Raw genomic sequence first — 19,616 nt, forward strand, 5'->3', positions numbered from 1 at the left:
CTGCATCAGGAATTTTCCCAGAACATGAGAGCTGAAGTGTCTCTGTGGTATTCATAAGTATTGTGAAACACATGCACTTTTATGATCCAAAAGGATTTTTAAATGGTTGGTTTAATTTTGATTGAGCTAACCAAACAGCCGAACAAAAGTTTCACATCATTCCAGCATGGAAATATATAATCAATTTCTGACTAGCAAATCTTTTCTTTAATTAGGCAAATTTTGAAACAAAATCAGAAACTTTTCACTAAGGACGTATGGAAATAAAGCAGAATTTCCCCCCCCCCTCTGCTTTTTTCCATTCTTTTTCTGCAGAAGCCATTTAGTCATATCCAGGCTAAATTCACACATAGTTCCACACTGAGGCTTTTTGTATGATCTTCAACTAAAAAGTTTCACTTAGCTTTTGAAATTACTCCGGTTATTTTACATATATGCCACTAGGTATCTGTTGCTCCCCCTTTTGAGATTTAAAGTCCTTCCTCTTCTGTTAGAGATCTGCTGTCCTCTAGAAGGAATTCTGGTTAGAAGCACAGAATTTCAATTCAGAGAATGGTTCTATTTCTCAGGACAGATGGTTAAAGCTACAGGGTTGTAGAAAGCAGTTCAGGCTTACATCAGTCACAGACAATTTCCTGAATGCCTTAGACAGTTCTTACTATCCAAGAGTTTTGCCTTTTCCATCTCAGCATTCCCTGATAAGGAATTACTTTATCTGTTACACAAGTTATGAAGTATATTGACCATGCAGGGTCCACAATTCTTTTTACAGTTTAGTTTTTAATTGAAAAAAATACCAAGCACTAATAATGACTTCAGCAATAATAGCAGAAGGCATTCACTTACCCTATGACAATGCAGGAGATGGCAGTTCCCAAAAAGGCGTAGGTTAAAATCGATCCTAAGTTACGAAAAAAATGTCTCTGGGGAGGAAAGTTTGAGAATAGTTATTTGTAATACAGTCAATAAAAGAACATTCAGACCAAGTTGAAACACTGCATCTAGAGGTGCCATTTGTTACAACCCATATTGTATTTTGTATCAGGAATAGTGTGGCCAGCAGGACTAGGGAAGTGATTGTCCCCCTGTACTCGGCACTGGTGAGGCTGCACCTCGAATACTGTGTTCAGTGTTGGGCCCCTCACTACAAGAGAGACATTGAGGTGTCCAGAGAAGGGCAACAAAGCTGGTGAAGGGTCTAGAGCACAAGTCTGATGAGGAGCGGCTGAGGGAACTGGGGTTGTTTAGCCTGAAGAAAAAGAAGCTGAGGAGACACCTTATCACTCTACAACTACCTAAAAGGAGGTTGTAGAGAGGTGGGTGTCGGTGTCTTCTCCCAGGTAACAAGTGATAAGACAAGAAGAAATGGCCTCAAGGTGCACGAGGGGAGGTTTAAGTTGAATATTGGGAAAAATTTCTTCACTGAAAGGGTTATCAAGCATTGGAACAGGCTGCCCAGGGAAGTGGTTGAGTCACCATCCCTGGAGGTATTTAAAAGGCGTGTAGATGTGGTGCTTAGGGACATGCTGTAGTGGTGGACTTGGCAGTGCTAGCTTAACGGGTGGACTTGATGATCTTAAAGGTCTTTTCCAACCTAAACAATTCTATGATTCTATGAGTCTATATATCAAATATAAGATGAAACAATATAGGCTCCATCAGTTATTTTGGAAAATACAATTGAAGATGATTTATTTTTTGCCTGGTGGAATACCATCAAAATTCCCTCTTTTATGTATCTGGCCAAAGGCTTCAAGATCAGAACAGAAGTTCACATTGAACGTATCGGATGCAAACAGTGTCATAACCCCCTCCCTTGAACAAAGTCCTGATCGTGCAATATATAAAACAGATAGGTTGATGCCTACATGCAGTGTCACCAGATCCAAAGTGGTCTCTTCTGATAACAAGAATGCCCAAGTGTTATAAACCACACAATGAAATCTTTGCACAGATGCAGGAAGAGAGCAGAATGAGGTCCACGCATCTTTCATTTTCTTCCATTCCTGTCAGGTTCTTCCCATGCAATATAATTGTTAACTGACTCTTTTCTCTGTCACTGGCCTGTTGGATCTACAAAGTAGCAATCACATTCAGTCACTTCAGTAATACAAGAAAGAGACACATACCTTCTTTAGACTATATCCAGCATGAAATATAATGGGTGGCAGCAAAATATTGAAGAAGATGGAAGGATCAAATGTCATCTGCCAGAAAGGAAAAAAGAGAGGGTAAGGACAAATAAAGTAGCAATTCATTTGATAGGATAGGTTTTAATTGTAATCTCTATCAGGATTAATCTCATGATCAGCTTCGATGTCTGCAGGACAAAATGTTATTCTGAGTTGTTTTCTTACAAGTATTAATATGTAGTTCCTTACTGCTTATATATGTAGAATACTACTTGAAAAGTATTCCTTAAAGAAGGAAATCAGTCATGCACTATTTTACAGGGAACACATACAAGCAGTGTTATCTGTGATAGTAAGTATCTGCACTACCAGACACCCAGCTTGACAGTCCCATGGCTTAATTCCTGGTTCAGACATGGACTTCCCGTTCAGTTTCAGGAAACACACATCATCAGTGTTGTGCCTCAATTCCCCACATGCAGAGTGGTGGTAAAAGAAAAGACCTGCACTACCAAAGCCAATGTAATGTTTCCTTTGAAGCATATCTATTTAGGCACAGACAGAGCTTGATAATGTTGCTTAATGAACCGCTGGCTGTCAGCTAATATGTGCTTTCTTGAACTACTGCACATGAAAACTGTGCACGCTTTGACCGTCTTCATTACTTCACTTAACCTAGAAGTGATCAAAAATGTATTTTACCTCACATTTTCAGCAGGCAAGGAACATTCATGTGGCTAGGTAATGTAGCTCAGATGTGACCTAACTCATTAAACTGTAATTGTATAATCAGTTCTGCTAATGTGCCAGCACAGGTTTCTGTTGTCCTAAAGTTTCTCAGCAAAATCTGCTGACTTCTTCTCTAGCATCATTTCCATTGTAACTCGTCTTGTAAAATATAATCTGTCCAATCTAGTCAATCAGTTTTGGCCTGACTGCAAGAAAACAAGCTCTAGACTCTCCACAGTAACTAGCTATTTCCAATTCCTAACAAAATGTAAGTTTAGCAAAGTACAAATTGTCCTTTTTGGCAAAAGGACTGCCAACACAGACATGAAATTTACAAACGGCATAAAGCCTTTTCTTCCAGATTTTGATTTGAGGGTTTTGTGATGGCCTGAATTATTAGCAGCTCAACTAATTTACCAGTAACATCCTTGTATGTGCTGACATGGTAAGTCATATTGTTTCATATTGTAAGTTTCATTGTCATGGCAATGAAACTGTAATTTGCTTCTGATGACAGTTACCTATCTGTGTGTTACTGAAGATGCAACATATCACTGTGTTATCACAGAATCACAGAATCGTATAGGTTGGAAAAGACCTTTAAGATCATCGAGTCCAACCGTAAACCTAACACTACCAAGTCCACCACTACGCCATGTCCCTAAACACCTCATCCAAACGTCTTTTAAATACCTCCAGGGATGGCGACTCAACCACTTCCCTGGGCAGCCTGTTCCAATGCTTGACAACCCTTTCAGTGAAGTAAAATTTCCTAATATCCAGTCTAAACCTCCCCTGGCGCAACTTGAGGCCATTTCCTCTCGTCCTATCACTTTTTATGTGGGAGAAGAGACCGACCCCCACCTCTCTACAACCTCCTTTCAGGTATGAAATCTGAGAGGCACTGACACTGTCCTATTGCCTACGTATTTTGTATCTGTTTTATAGGCAAAGGGGTTTCCTTATATCCTCAATAAGCTAAGGACTAGATTCAGCCATTCTGCAAAGACTAACTGGATTTTCTGCTACAACATAGCTAAGGTGCTATTTGCTTTCAGAACTGAAGGCATGCTGCTGGGTTAGTCTCTTGGTGGTTCCCATTCCAAGCCACTGGCTGGCACAGCAGCAGGCACCACTTTGTCCTCTGTTATGCAGGTTGTTACATTCAAATGCCTGTGTAATGTCAGCCCCATTCATGTGAAACATACATTTTTGTTTCTACAAGAGCCAGAAACAGTTTATAAAATACCCAGTAAATTTTTACAGTAATGTTAGAATGAAGATGATGGTGGCAAGGCAAAAAGTTCTAATTTCAGCTGTTCTTGGTACACTGTTCGTATTTGCCTTCAACTTCAGGCACAGAGGGAGACCAAGGACAATGTTCAGTCAATGCAATACATTAGAAGTAGCTTTCAATAAAACAGAATCCTGTTTAAAACCACAGCATTGCTGGAGAAAAAAATATTTTAATAAGCCTGTGTACTGTTTACTGTTCTGTCGGCAGGCTATATTATACCAATACTTTTAAAAGAGACAGGATGCAATTAATGCAATGGTTTGCAGCTCCTTTGTTCAGATAAAGTGATATTTTAAGGCTACAGTATTCTATGTGATGAATTATTTAGCTTCAAAAGAGTAAGGCCTGCCTACAAAATAACTTCTGTCTTGTTACTAACAGATAGCTTGATTTGACAAACAGGAAGTGAGCGCTCAGCTTTTTTTTCCATTCTGCTTACTTTGAATTTTAAAGTTGAAAAAAACTAGCTGGCAAGTAATGTGTCGGCAACTTAGTACTGCCAGGTATGTTGGTAACTTCACTGAAAACATGACAGAAAAATAATTTTCTTCCCTTATGAACTAACAGCCTCAAATGTTAATTTTGGAATTAACTCAGCAAATATGTTAAAATATTTTTTCCATAGGCATCAGAAATCTTGACTGCATGTTTTGTTATTCAAAACCATGTTCTAAAGGATACATGTTTGTAAGTCATGGCACAGTCTATTCTTTCTGATAAATGCACTTAGTAAACTGAGGTCAAAAGGGAATTACAGTTGTACAAAAACCAGAGCATGGTGTGATCGTGTTTGCTGGTTTTTATGTTAGTGCCTTTGCCAGTCAGGAAGGCTGCCAGGCATTGTTATTGTCTCCTAAATACTGTTGAATTCCTCCCTCTTTCCTGTTTTCTTTATTTTCTTTTTAAGAGGACATTTGCCAGATAATTTTAAAGGAAAAAGGAGTGAAAATCCAGGCAGGCTGAGGCCTCTCCAGTAATATAGAGAAACACACAATTCACAGCTGAGACTTTCAAGAATATTCCAGCAAAGTGAGACTATGGAAAGAAGATTGGGCAATCCCCTGGAAGGGCAACAGAAACTTCTGTGTGAGTTAGCGCTCCTCCTTTCTCCTAACATAAGTCAGCTTCAGCATACCAGGTTTGATGAAGATGTTCAAATGTAATGGATTAGTACATATGCCTTGGAAACTAAACACACGCTTTGACTAAGACAAACCTCTTGCAACCAACTAGCAGGAAAAAGGATGAAGATTCAGCAAAATCTGACTAGTCTGACTGCCACAGTATTTTCCTGTCTCCACCCACCACAGCTCTAATAGTCCTTGACAGTCTAGTTCTTTCTGAGAATGGCAAGAGTCTGGCAGTAACAACAGCCAGCCACACAATGGTGCTGCATCAGCAAGGAATTTGAGCAGATAGTTAAATCCCAATTCTGCTGAGTTCCCCTGTGTACATTCAAAGCATAACTTAGAAGTTTTTATAACGATAACCACTGTAATACACAGGAACATGTATTACTGTGATAGATAAACAATAATACTTGGAAAAAAGCAAAATAATATATTGCAATATTGTTAAAAAACACTGGTAAGGGCTTAGAAGCTTCATGTGAATATGTGTTGTCTTTGAACATAAAATCCAGGTTTTAAAAACTCCCTCTACACTCATGAGTTCTTTAAATTGCTGTCATTTTTTAAGAAAGTGAATGTTGCGGGGGGGGGGGGGGGGCGGAATATACTAACAAAGTAAAATATTTTAATTGTTGTATACTGGAAAACAGAAAATGCCTTGACATCGTAAAGGACTGTAAACTTCCTCCCACACTTCCCTTTTTGCATCCAGCCTGAATTGCCACAGTGCTGACTCCCCAAGTTTGGGGATAGCCAGTGAAATCCCCGCTGAGGACCACTGCAGTAGTGAATGAGTGTATGAGAACGTTGTAATGCACTTAAGCATTATAAAAAAACCCACTTATCTATGGAAGTTTACATAATTACAAGTTTATATTTTGTAAAATGTTTAGAGTTTGTAGTTACCTCTGCTGCATACAAGGGGTAAACCTCCCTTGCATTATGCTGCCAGAGCAAGTCACTTTTAAGACAGAGGACAAATAAAGTTATCAGTGGGGTTTATGAAGTTTTGGTGGCAATGAATCCAAGGTAACAGCTGCGCCTGCAAGTGAACTCAGTGTCTGCAGGAGGTGGGACTGTCATCTAAAAGGGTTCAGGCAACTATTCTGCAAGCATACAGCCAATTGTATGCTAAATGATGGTCAGGTTTCTACTGCACCTTCTTTCCTTTCCTGTTCTCCTTCCTCACTTACCCTTCTCACCCTAAATTCAGAATACTGTCTCTCTCTGTCACATTTTAGCTTGAAGCTTGTTTTCCTCTCTCAAGGGTGTAAATAAAAGAAATATATTACACAGTTTAGAACAAAAATAAGATAGGTTTTACCTTTTGAAGCATTGCATTGCCCTGGTGACCATTGACATTGTGGTGGCTGATCTCTCTTTTGTATTGATATTCATAGACCTGATTAGTTATATTAATAAGTAGAGTGGATGGCCCAGATTTCAGCTTTTCACATTCATAAACAGTTCCGCTTTCAACATCTGATGCTTTTGTTGCGTATCGTATAATTAATCCCATTACAAGGCCTGGAGAGTAAAAAAAAAAGCAAAACAAAACACAACCAAAGAGATTCAGGTACTTTTAAGTATCTAATGCAACATAATTACTAATTTGAAGAAAAATGAACTCTATTAAAGCTAGGACACCACTTTCTCAGTGTTTCCACCTTCACAGGGGTACACCTCACTCAGCACTCCATGGGTGACCATAAAATATTCTTCCAAAATGGTCATTTCATTAGAATACAGATGTTGGTTTGACATATGCTCAGGTGTACTCCTATTTTTGTGATCCAGTTGCTGGAATCATTCTGATATACTTATTAACTGAGTTGCTCAACCACTGCATTTTCAATAGATATGTAGAGAAGGTGGATGCCTGCATAACTAATGTGCTGTACTGAGCACACAAAAATCAGCTGTGCTTTTGGTGATTTTACACATTTCATTCATGGGGGCAAAACTCTGACACAGTATCCTCAGGCACATTCTGCTTTCTGTAGAAGACTATTTTTGAGACTGTATAAACATGGGAAAATAAAAGCAGGAAGAAGGAAAGGAATATTAAGACTGGGATTAATTGATTTGATTATCCACAATTTAGGACTCTTATCTAAGACAGACCTTTTGGCTCCCTTTACTGTTAACAGGAAAATATACTTCTGCAATTGTCCTCTGGCAGGTACACTTCTTTCTGTTGGCTCTAGTGGAAGCTTGCATGATTACTTCAGGAGAGGTGACTAATATTTAGTTAGATAACATTACTGAGATTATTTCCACCCTCAGAGATTTGGATTTGGCTTCAAATTTAATTTCCATGCTTTTATGTCTTATGTGCTTTAAGTCCAATGTATATGATGAACAGCTTTACAGTTACTAATTATGAACACATTCATAAAATGCTAAGAATACTCAGATTAAGTATTGATCTGGAAGACATCTAAACATCTAGATAGATATACTTACTAATGAAGGAGAAGAAAGAAATTAAATTACAGGAAATAGCTGATAGGCATCTGAAAAATGTGATGTTAAAGTTTAAGTGTTATCCAGTAACCAGATGCCATGGTGATAAAAGTGGTCATAAATGCCTAGAGAGATAAATAGGATGTCTTTATTATTGTCACTTTTTTCCATAACAGAGACTCTCTGAACTGCAGATTTCTAGCATACATGTAAGGCAAGTTTGTAGTTTCCTGGACTGGTGCTACAACAGAGTAGCAGCTGTATTGCTTGTTTAGTAGACACATACATTTATGCTTGTTTTGTATCTATTGTTCAGTATGGTTGGTTTCTTTAAGTGGTAGAGGATTTAGATAAGCAGTAGAAAATCCCAAGGCCACTTTCTTAAGTTATACGTCATTTTTGCAATAAATCAGATAATAAATCTAGCTGTAGTAAAAGACAGAATTCCTCAAAATTTTAGGGGAAAGCACGTATGGGAAGAGGGAAGTAAGCACCCCATGTGCTACTGTGAAATGACTTCTACAGTGGTCAGCCCCAGATGTCCAAAATCATGAGTCAGAACCCAGGAAACCATTAATTAGTTAAAACAGTCAGGGTTTTTATCTTATTTTTATTAGATTTCCTCTAGAAGAACCACATATTCCATTTTCAAATTCAATTTCAAATACATTAAGAATTCAACTTCATTTGATGCTTGGACAAGACTTGATGTTTCCTTCTCATTCTCTGGAATAGAAAACTTTTAGTTCTTCCTTTACCATTTTTGTTCCTATCACTCAACGTTTTAAACTATAGCCTCTGTTGCACTTCTGTTGTCAGGTATTACATAGACTTAATCAGCTCAGGTAACAGAAATATTTTGCAGACGTCCACCAATGCCTGTGCAAGGACACTGGCAGAAAGACTACTCAAGAACAGGAATATTTAGCAACACAGTTCGCTAGAATCAGTATCAGGTCACAAGATGCGATAGGTTTCAAATAGTCAGGAGAAAGAAGTGTTTGGTTAGACGAATGTGCTGTTACAACCTGCTCACCCATCCCATTGTCTCCTCTTTCACTTGCCTTTTCTTTCCTTCTGCATTCTCTCTGTCTGCTTACCAAATTTCCCGCTATGTCCCTCGTTATCTTTCCCACACAATTCTTCTGTGGTTGCCCAACTTCTTGTCGTGCTGCATTTCCTGGTCTCTAACATTTACCTGTTCGTTTACAGCATCTGTCATATTAACCTGCCTTTTTCTGGATAGTTTTACCTAGACCCTCACACTATGTCTTCCAAAATTATGTAGGACAGTAACATTTTTTTCTACTAGCCTTGTTTCTGTTATACCAGCAACAATGAGCATCATGCTTATTTGTACAAATAACAGTCTTCTTGCTGCATACAAAAGACAAGACTTTAAGGAAATAGCACTATTTTTAACTGAGAGGTCAAAAATCATGAATGAAGAGCTAAAAACATGAAAGTGATTTTAAAAATAAGAGTTTAAATCCTACTATTCAGAGTTCTTCTGATTTATTTTTTAGTTGTTGAAGTTTAACTGTTTATATGGCTTGTACACATAATAACTTTGGTATAATAAGAATGGCAACATGGAACTGCTCAACGGAGATCAGTGGAGACCAGCTGACATTACCTTTAGTCTCTATAGTACAGCCAGGTCGACTACCGTGTCCTCAACATTTTGAGATTCCTAGTATGTGTGTTGTATTGGCTAATATAGCATATACTTTGAACCAAATTCTGTTTGATAGTTTTAAAAATGAAAATGAATGTTCTCAATTATAGTAATGCAATTGCATTGAATTGTTCAAGGGCAAATTATTCAACCTGCAGTGTCAAGTTTAGACTAGGAGTAGAGAACTGTTCTTATTCTGTATTCTGAGGAGATATGTTATCTTCAGCTGTAGTCTCAAACTGCCTCTTGTAGGAATTTTCTGGAATGGAAACGAATGCAAATATTGTAGATCCTAGTCCTGCAAGACAGCTCTTGAGTATAAATAAATCAATTTGCAGAAAAAGAACATTTTAAAACTATGATCACAGTAGCTGTAGAGAAATAAAGATCAACACTGACTGAGATTTACAACTGGAATTCAAGTTTGCCATTTGGGTTTTCCACCAGCTTTAGATCTTATCCCCTGATGGAGTCCAGATCTGGATAATATACAGAGCCACACAAATAACGAAATGATAATAAAAGAACAAGGAAATTGTGAGAGTATCCAACAGCATAGACATATTGGAGAAATTACATTGCAGAAGATTCTAACAATCAATATTCTCAGGGCATCAGTGGGGCTTTGAGGTCCTTGTAGCTCTCAAGGAAATTATATAATGTATTAAATTTGAACAAAATGTGGACAAGATCCATAATGATGGGTTGATTCAGAATATTCTCAAATGCTCCGTGGAAGGTTCGGACAAAGACAATTGCTATCACTTCACAATATTGCAAGAGTCAATATAAGTGATGGGATTGTATTCTTCCTTCAGTAATAATAAATGTGCCAAAGACCCTATATAATACCCTCAGTGAATTAAAAATCTGGGAAGAGTGTATTTAATATTTTAGTAGGTGTATCATTTATGGAATGCACTTTCTGCTTTAAATCATTATATAACATTTCTTTCATGATAGAATTCAGGAGCCCAGATTATATTCTAATAGAAATAATTAATTTTTAAATAGATGTATAATGTATTTTCCTTTCCACTACTCCCCCTTCCAAACTGAAATCATGCTTTTGTAATGTATCTTCTGAAACATTCTTTAGAGTTCATTTAAAGAAAAAAAAAATTTGGGAAATATCATTTGGATGTATCTACTATGAAAAAAGACTACTAATTTCTAATTTCCTTGCAATCAGTGTTTTGTGGCAGAATAATTAAATGTGAACATTTTCTCACAAAGTTCTATGGACTTTGGTATGTAAAAACATACCTTCTGTACAAATAGCTCTGATTTCATAGTGGCACACACAGAAAGCCTGGCTTTACTATGTAAGTCTAGGAATTTGGCAGTTAAAACTCCCTGAAGATGAGTCAGGAATGATGCTGCATCCGTTACCTGACATCACAAGTAGGTATTACACTACGGTACTGGTTAGCATGAATAAAAAAGTTGCAAATAGTATTACATCAGTTAAGGATGTAGGTAACTACATGCAAACTCTTATGCAAGGCTAAACTTGAGTGTACTAGGACAAAGTAGAGAACCTATCTTGTATTCTAGGAGTCCAAATCCAATTATAAATGTTTTCATCTCAGCTTCCCCTTATTTAAGACACTTTCCTTGAAAGCTAGTACCAAGGCTTCATTTAATTCATGTTCTAAGCACATTTTATTTAAATGCAGGATTGAAACACAAAAGGGTGTAACTAATGTTACAGATTTCTTCAAAAAAGTCTTAATTGTTCTTTGAAGTAAGATCTTGCAGCAAAACCTCACTCTAAGTAGAGCCCAGTCATGTTTTAACTGAAGGCAATGCAGGTTTTCCAACTTCTTCAGTGGAAGCAGGATAAAATCCTTAATCATAGATGAGAGCGTTGGAAGGGATTTCGTAAGTCACTCATGCCAAACTCCTGGGCTAAGCAGGACTGTTCTTTCCCCAGGGTTTTATCTAGTCAGCTGTTAAATGCCTTCCTTAATAATGACACTCAGGGATGCAGTTTTAGCCAGTACTTGATTTTCCCAAATATTTTAGACTTTCTCCCAAATGTCTTTGTTTGCCTCAAGAATGCTACTCCTCTCTTCATTGACCCACTACAAAATGTCAGTTTCTGCCTTGGTCATGATTTTCCCACGCTTTCCTCTGAATCCTGACAATCTCTCTTCGTTATGAATGTTGTAGTCAGGAAGACGAAGTACTCTTCATTATTTTATTGAGGGCTAGAGATTCCTCTTTCTGGGACTTGTTACATCCATTGCTGCCTTTGAGAATTAGGGGTACTCAGAACACACTCACAATCAGAAGGAAACTACAATTATTCCACACAAGAGGCATAATGGATTTAGGAGGGGTAAGAATCATATTGCCTAATCATTAGACACCTCCACCAAAGCTGAATCAAGAACTCTGATATGTGCCTCACTTCCAGACATGCTGCATGGGATCCTCAGAAGAGGCTGAGGAAGGGCTACTGTGAGTCAGCTTTCCCACTGCACACCTGTCAAGAGCTGAACAACTGGAGGGAAGAAAAAAAAGAAGAGAGTGGTAGACCTCCAATCCCCCCCCTCTAATCCCCTCAAAACTTCAGGAAGCATCTCTAACCACTGCAACACAGAGCCATTTCTTGTGAGTGCGACAATGACTGTGTTCTGTCGTTCATCCTTTTCACGTGGTCCTTCCAGTCTGATCAACTAGTCCCACAGAGCACAACTTTGAAGGCAGGTACATCTTCAGTCAGCCTCACCTCCACCCTAACAGGTACCACACATTCTCTAGGGGTGACAACTATTCAAGCGGAGAACCATTTCAACCAAAGCTGCTAATTAACCTAGCAGATAAAAGGCACAGATTGTATTGGTGGGTTGGTGGCGGGGGGTTTTTTGTTTGTCTGTTAGGTTTTTTGTTGAAGTTTAATTCTGGCTGCCTATCTGCAGGAGTGCTTTAGCCTCTTAATCAGAGGTAACTGGTGGTACCTGTATGTAGCCCTGATACCTAAATTCTGGGGAGGATGAGAAATTTGGATACTTACACTCAGCTTTTCATTGTGCTAGGTCTGGGCTATTGCCCCACTAATGTGAAGGGCCATGACTTATGTATTATATGGGGAATTTGGCACCTAACATTTTGTGACTGAGGTATCTAAAGATATGAGGCCCTGTAGGAGCTGGCTAATAGGCACTTAAGTCTTTTATTTGGTCTAGCACTAAAAGGCCATCTTCTGGGCTCTGGTGCTAAGAGGGAGGCCACCTACTCTTACCTGAGAGAAGTGGCATTCAGTTTTTGTTACTGCTTGTGTAGATAGTCTACCACACTAATTCTGACTATGCAGTTGTATAGAAAATTGTACTGATAATGTATATAAAGGATGCTCTTCCCTTTCTGGATGGCACAAAGTTACTCTCGTATTCACCTGAATACGAGATTACCTTGATACCCAGAAATCAGGAAGTAAGCTGAGTTTACTCTTTGGGGGCTGTTTGTCAAACCAAGCTACAGTGTGCAGAGAAACTTGTTCTCTGAAATACTGGAAAACAAAGGAATGAATGAATAAACAGGTAAGTCTGTATTCTTCTTCATTGTCTGTGAGTGATTTTTCAGTTTGGTGTCAAAACAAAACAATTTGAGTGTTTAAATACTTTCAAGCTAAATGCCTTGAAATGTATGTATATATGTACACATAACTTTTTTGGTGAAATAATGTTGAACTCCTGTTGAATTAATTCTTGTGAATTAATTCTGGGTTATGCTAAATGCTTTGGTTTTTTTCCTTGCAACTGCAGAAAGATTTCTAATTTAAATATCTAAAATTTAAAAATATGTAAATTTTTTATCTTTGATTAAAAAAAAAATAATAAATCTCAGTTTTTAAAGTTTCCAAATGGGAAGTTTTCCAGTATGGGCTTTTCTTTAGCTGGAACTATTCAGCCTAAAACTGGATTTTCCTACAAAGCTTATGCAAAAAAACCCCAAAACAACCCTTTTATGTGTTCTATAAATAGAACTTTCTATCTTTTTATCAGGCTGTTCCTAGTGTTCAATTTGTGGCTGTTCAGCACTTTGCAGTAACTGTAAAACTTCTTCCTGTTTTTGTATTTCTGTGTTCTCCCCCCCCCCCCCCCGATCTTCCTCATATTTCACTTTCTCCATCCTTTCCACTGCTATACCCCTAATGGCACACTGTCTTGACAAGGAATACAGACCCATCTATCATACTGTGGGACACAGGCTGCAAATACGTGGCTGTATTCTGTCACTTGAAGCAAAATTTTCGGTTTCTTGTGCTGCTATTCAATTACCTAGCAAATAGCTCAATGGGATGGAGTAAAGCAAACTGTAGGGCAGAGACTTTTGGTTTGTACAAAACAGGTATAAAGCAGAATTGTTCTGATAATGAAGGCAAAAAATAAGTGAGGGCAGGATTTAGCTCACTGTCAGTGCTTGCTGCCATGAAGATTTTCTCCCAAAGTTGCTGCCTGTTGATCTGATGCCTCTATCATGACCCTTGAAATTCCACTTTCTTTTCATTATTGCTATTCCACAATGCTAAAGATACCTAGACCCATACCCAAAATTTCTAAGGATAAAAAGGATATCATCAGCTTTTTGGATCCTACGAATAAGCTTATTTCCCTCTTTGAAGGTTGCCATAAATAATGCAAGACTAAATAGATAGTTTATTTACAATCATGAGGAATGTTTCCTTTGTTCATGAATGTTTTAATAATTTAAAAGCTCTGTCCTGCTGGAGCACTAATCTCTTAACTGATCAAAAGAATATCATGAGCTGGTTGTCCTCATGATGTGCAGATTATGTTCTGGGCAGGCAGCAAAATAGAACCAAAAGATAGATAAAACTGATTAAACACTGATTTATTTGTGTAATGTTGTATTCCCCATATTTCATTTCTATTTTGATAGGCTTTTGTCTAAATCTTCAGCTGCACATGGGAAACAGCACAATAGTGTAAAGGAAGCTATTATAGAAGAGTCACCCATGTAATCTGAAAAACATTGTCATAATTTACAAGTTGATCATAATGAATATATTGCACAGTGTTTCATGGTTTTCCTTTTGAGAAATGTTAACAGAAATGCAACAAGCAAATGTATTCTCAGTGATGCTATGTAGCTTGTACCTCATAAAACTGTTAACAATCTAGGTGATGTCTGACAATGAAAACCATTGCATTTAACTAAGTATCATGTGATGTGTATTTCAGTCTCAACTGATTCAGTTGAATTGTGTTTTCTATGTGCGACAGATTTCAAGATTAGAAAAAGGGCGTATTATCAAATAAATACTTTTTCACAACTTTAAAATAAATGCAAGGCAGATGAGAATTAAGAGATCCCACAGACTTCCTCACCCAGGTGTTAGGGGCTCAGTGACTGGCTTAATACACGAGTTTCTTGTTTACTTGCTTTTCTTCAAACTATCAAGTCACTTGTGAAGATAGTAGTGAGCCAAGAAGATGAAATAGCCTGTGTTCTTGGAATTTCATACAATTAACTTATCTAATGAATAGTTTGAAAGGGATACAAGGAAGACTGTGATCTTCAGCTGCAGTCCTCCTATAGAACTGAGATAATCATAAAATGCTTGATATAGAAAGAGCAAATGAAGCCTTTATCTCAAAATGTAGGGGTCAGTTGCCTTTTCTGTTGCAGGCTTGCAGTTGAACCTCCATAGAGTTTTTTGCATGTGGTGTGCCAGGATAAACAAATATTCTTCAGAATATGCAATCTTAACCAGTTTTGGGTATTACACTGCTAGAGTATGTGATGTGGATAGAATGAGTCTGAGTCAAAACAGGCTGGTATTTAGATGCGTAATGTCTGAGCTGTTGATTCGTACCTTCCATTTTGACGGTGTTACCCTCCTATATGTGTTTTATGGTAACAGAAATGGCAGTCACGCTTTTCTCAAAGTGAAACAACAGTGAGAGAGAATGACGAGAGAAATCATCATACATGTAAGTGTATACAGGTATACTAGTGAGTACTTCTTGTCAGTGGACAATGCAGAAAGTTCTACATGAAAGAGATACACAATATTGCAAAACTTCGTAGAAGAAGATTAGAACTAGACAGGCAAACTGAAATTACAGAACAACAACAGCATTCAGAGAAGACTTGAGAGAGGCATTCTTCATAGTCTGTTTTTCAAAGGCACAGAGAAAAACCAAAAGAAAAATCTCAAGATCATTTAAACTTTATTAGACAATATGGCTGTATCCACAAGGCTCCTTAGTCTAACACCTTTGAATGTTATACAAAACAAGCATGGAATATAAGCAAATTAAATAATCTCTTTCACTGTGGGTATTTCATTCTTTTGAAAACAGTAAACTCCCTAACTCCCAAAGTGTCACGCAGTGGCTGTCTGCGCATAGAGGAACATAACGTGCACCTCGTGAGGATAACCAGCTCATGATAGTCGCTCCCTTAACAAGTCAGCCTCTAGCTACTTCATGACAGATGCTGTTACATTATTATTTTGCTGTACAGTTATAGAGCTGATGACATTTCATTCAGCACATTTTCTGAGCTTTGTCAGCACTTGAGATCAAGTGCCTGATCATAAATATGCAACTAGTCCCATGTTAAGCTGGCACTTGAATTTATACTCACCATAAAGCATAGCTCCTCCAGTTTCATGCAGAAAGCGGAATCGATGGTTTTTAAACAACCAAATTGTTAATATTGTAAGAATGAGCAGAAAGTTAAAGACTAGCAACTCCACAGCTCCTTGATGATAAAACTGATCTTCATCTTTCACTGATACATATTTCTTCAACTTCTCCATTTCATTCCCTTTATGGAAAAATACGTGCAGAATAAAAGAAAAAAAATCACAGGAGGGAAAGTGTTATCACCTTTGGTACAAAAAAGTCCAGATACTACAGAAATTCACAGCGAGCACATCTGTTTCATTTGCAGCCTCAGGGTGAAGTGCCCCAGCTCAGAATTCAGCTGGATTCTAGTTACAGCTTCCTGTTTCTCTCTTAAAGCTGCCCTGTCTCATTTTTAATGTTACGGTTGCATCACTGGACGGCGCTTGCTCCAGCTGTAGATGCATAAATCACCTCCAAGACTCAGGCTCTGTCAGTTTCTAAAATTTGGTTGTAAAACTTAGTCTGTGTTCATAATGTTTGTTCCTGTCGTTTGCAGCATAATCTCTACCCTAAAAATCATATTTTGTCTTGATAGTTTAAGATGGAAAAACTGACGTTAAAAGAATGGCATAGCAACCTTCACTACACTGTGGAAGTTTAAAAATCTTTCCTCTTTCCCACTTTTAAATGTAAGCAACACAGAGTAAAGGTGGCACTTTACTACGGTGCAAAGACAGAAGAAGAAAACAAAACAATGAATAAGGATTTCAAGATTTTGGCCTTGAACTTGTCTTGATCCTGCAGGAAGACAGAGAGATCTCTGTAAAAGCAAAGGTCCAATTACCTAGAATTAAAAGCACTTAAGAAACCCTATCAAAATGAATAAAATGCATTGGAATTTACTTTCCATCATTTCTGCTGTTTGTATGTTTTCATTTACATTACTCAATTAAGCCAGAAAAACAGTAGAAATTATCTTACTATTTATAGCTAACACTCAGAAGCTTTTCTGTCTGAGCCCAAGGCTGCAATACATGTATTATACTGGAGAATTCCAAATAAACTCTCATTTTCATCAGAAAAATCCTGATTCTGCTTCTCATTAAAAAAGGACAATCTTCTCATCTTTTTTTCGCAATCTCATAAAATTTTATTTTTTAAAAACATTTTGGGCCAAACTAATCTGTACAGTATCCATTCCAAGTCAGGTATTTGTCAAAGGTGAATAAAATAGAAAAAAATACCTAAATATCCATACTCTCAGTAATTTCAGGGCTGAGCTCATAATAGTATGAGTAGTATGAGTGTTCCTAAGGAGGCACTGTTCCTTCAATCTACAATGTTTTAAAATAATTTTTGCTCGCCAAACAATCAGTTCTGTCCTCTGTGTAAACTAATTTCATCACGTTTTACAGGTATTATGTTTTTCTTTCACTTTGTATGAAAAGCAGTATCCTTCTAGTTCTTTTCTAGTTAATGCTTTTTCTTTGCTTACCAGATATTTTTTTCAATCTCTATCACTGGTTTTACTCTGACCTCTCCACTGTTTCACTATCTTCTCTCCTTTGTGTTTCCCTCATTTTCTCTTTCTTTTTGTAATTTTACCTGATAATTTGCAAACATAGTCAGGATTACTTAAATCAAAACTATATTTCTGAACTGATTATCAATGGAGTCTCTGTGAGATGAAAAGTTGGCAAAACCCAGCTGATACTTCCCAAATTAATGAACCATGCAACTCAATTTCACGTAAGGATAAAACTTTGATGTTAACCTGTATTTGTTGAGAATTACTACTGTATTTTGAATTACTCTTGTGGTTTAGCCCCAGTCGGCAATTAAGCCCCACATAGCTGCTTGTTCACCCTCCCCCCCAGTGGGCAAGAGAACTGGAAGAGTAAAAGTAAGAAAACTCGGGGGTTGAGATAAGAACAGTTTAATAATTGGAACAAAATAATAATAATAATAATAAATTGTAAGGAGAAGGAAAACAACAAGAGAGCGAGAGAGGAACAAAACCCAGGAAAAAAACAAATGATGTAACCGCTCACCACCCGCCGACTGACACCCAGCCCGTCCCCGAGCAGCAACCGCTGCCCCCCGGCCAACTCCCCCCAGTTTCTATACTGAGCATGACGCCATATGGTATGGAATAGCCCTTTGGCCAGTTGGGGTCAGCTGTCCTGGCTGTGCCCCCTCCCAGCTTCTTGTGCACCTGGCAGAGCATGGGAATTCCTTGACTAGAGTAAACATTACTTAGCAACAACTAAAACATCAGCATGTTATCAATATTATTCTCACACTAAACTTCCAAAACACAGCACTATACCAGCTACTAAGAAGAAAATGAACTCTATCCCAGCTGAAACCAGGACAATGACAAAATAATGTATAAGGGAATCAGGTGTACCAATTTCATTACACAACTGATGCAACTCTTTTTAAAATGTTAGTCACATAGCCAAGGCTTATAATTTTCATAAAGGAGAAAACTAAAAATGAAGACTTGATTTGGATATCATATTCACAGTTTAGAAATGACAGTGACCTTAACATTGTGAGACTGATCATCCATCACCAATGTGGCAGTATCAAAAGCAAAACAAAAATCATTTGAAAATAACCACATTCAGTGTCTATCACAATGAAAACCAAAGATTTATTTATTATGAAAACCAGAGTTCTTTGCTACCCTTGTCAAATAGGTAATTTGCAGGCGCTTATAATAAAATCAATGGAAAAGAAGTACAAAACAGTGAAAGGAGGTAATTTTATACAAAGAAACTCAGTGATTAGACTATTCACCTCAGATTTGGGAGATGAGGTTCAATTCCCTTTTCTATATGAATTTACCTGAACCCATATTTCTCACCAAGCAATAAGGAGTTCCTCAGTCTTACTACTAGAGCAGTTGTGGTATGAAATATTTGAAACGCCCAAGTGTTAATTTCCCAAAGCTGCATTTCCCCTTTTGCAAAATACGGTTATAATTCTGCCCTATCTCACAAGGTAATCTGATGCATGTTTATGAAACAATCAAATGCTATAGCAATTTGCACCATGCCAGAGTTTAAGTGGAAACACATAGTTTTAGATTCAGTATCAGATTTGGATAATAAACATATTTTGATTTATTGACCCGTAACAGGAGGTGGAAACAATGGAAACTTCTGAGTTATTTGTTCTCTGTGTCCTATCCATTTGCATACTGGTCACATCAGTTACATTAAAAAACCCCAGTATGTGATCATATGAATAAAAGGTATATCGCTTAGGAGCATAGAGGAAAGAAGGAGCAAAGGAGAAAGAATTTAGATTGCATAAACAACTTGAATTCTTTATTTCCCAGTCTTTTGCACTCTCTGTTTTAATATGAAGTATTTTAGAGTGTATTTATTTAACATCCTGAGAAAATGAAGAAGAATATGCTATCACATATACAGTACAAATTGCTAGGCAATATATTAGTGGGCAAAAAGCAGTACAGTTTCCCTGGCTTTAGTTCCCTAGTAAAGAATTTGACATAGAGCTTTTAAGTGTGGTGTGCATGGGGTTTTTTTCGTTCGTTTGTTTGGG

At 37.6% G+C, this 19,616-nt stretch overlaps 1 protein-coding gene across 4 annotated transcripts in view; it reads right to left on the minus strand.

The window, feature by feature from the left end:
* Positions 1-19,616, minus strand: part of SLC9A9 (solute carrier family 9 member A9) — a 254,648-nt gene that overhangs the window by 207,034 nt on the left and 27,998 nt on the right. For 3 of the 4 annotated variants that reach the window (XR_012043292.1, XM_072866766.1, XM_072866763.1), the window contains 4 exons: positions 16,057-16,239; positions 6,613-6,815; positions 2,130-2,207; positions 847-923 (listed from right to left, as the gene is read on the minus strand). Coding sequence is in view for 3 of the 4 variants with exons in the window: in XM_072866766.1 (XP_072722867.1) it covers positions 847-923; positions 2,130-2,207; positions 6,613-6,815; positions 16,057-16,231 (533 nt within the window). In the remaining variant the exon portion in view is untranslated. Of the gene's footprint in view, positions 1-846; positions 924-2,129; positions 2,208-6,612; positions 6,816-16,056; positions 16,386-19,616 lie in introns of those variants that run through there. The other variant, XM_072866764.1, reaches the window with a different exon arrangement.

Source organism: Ciconia boyciana, chromosome 7, assembly GCF_034638445.1.
Source record: "Ciconia boyciana chromosome 7, ASM3463844v1, whole genome shotgun sequence".
In the NCBI taxonomy this organism is placed as follows: Eukaryota; Metazoa; Chordata; class Aves; order Ciconiiformes; family Ciconiidae; genus Ciconia; species Ciconia boyciana.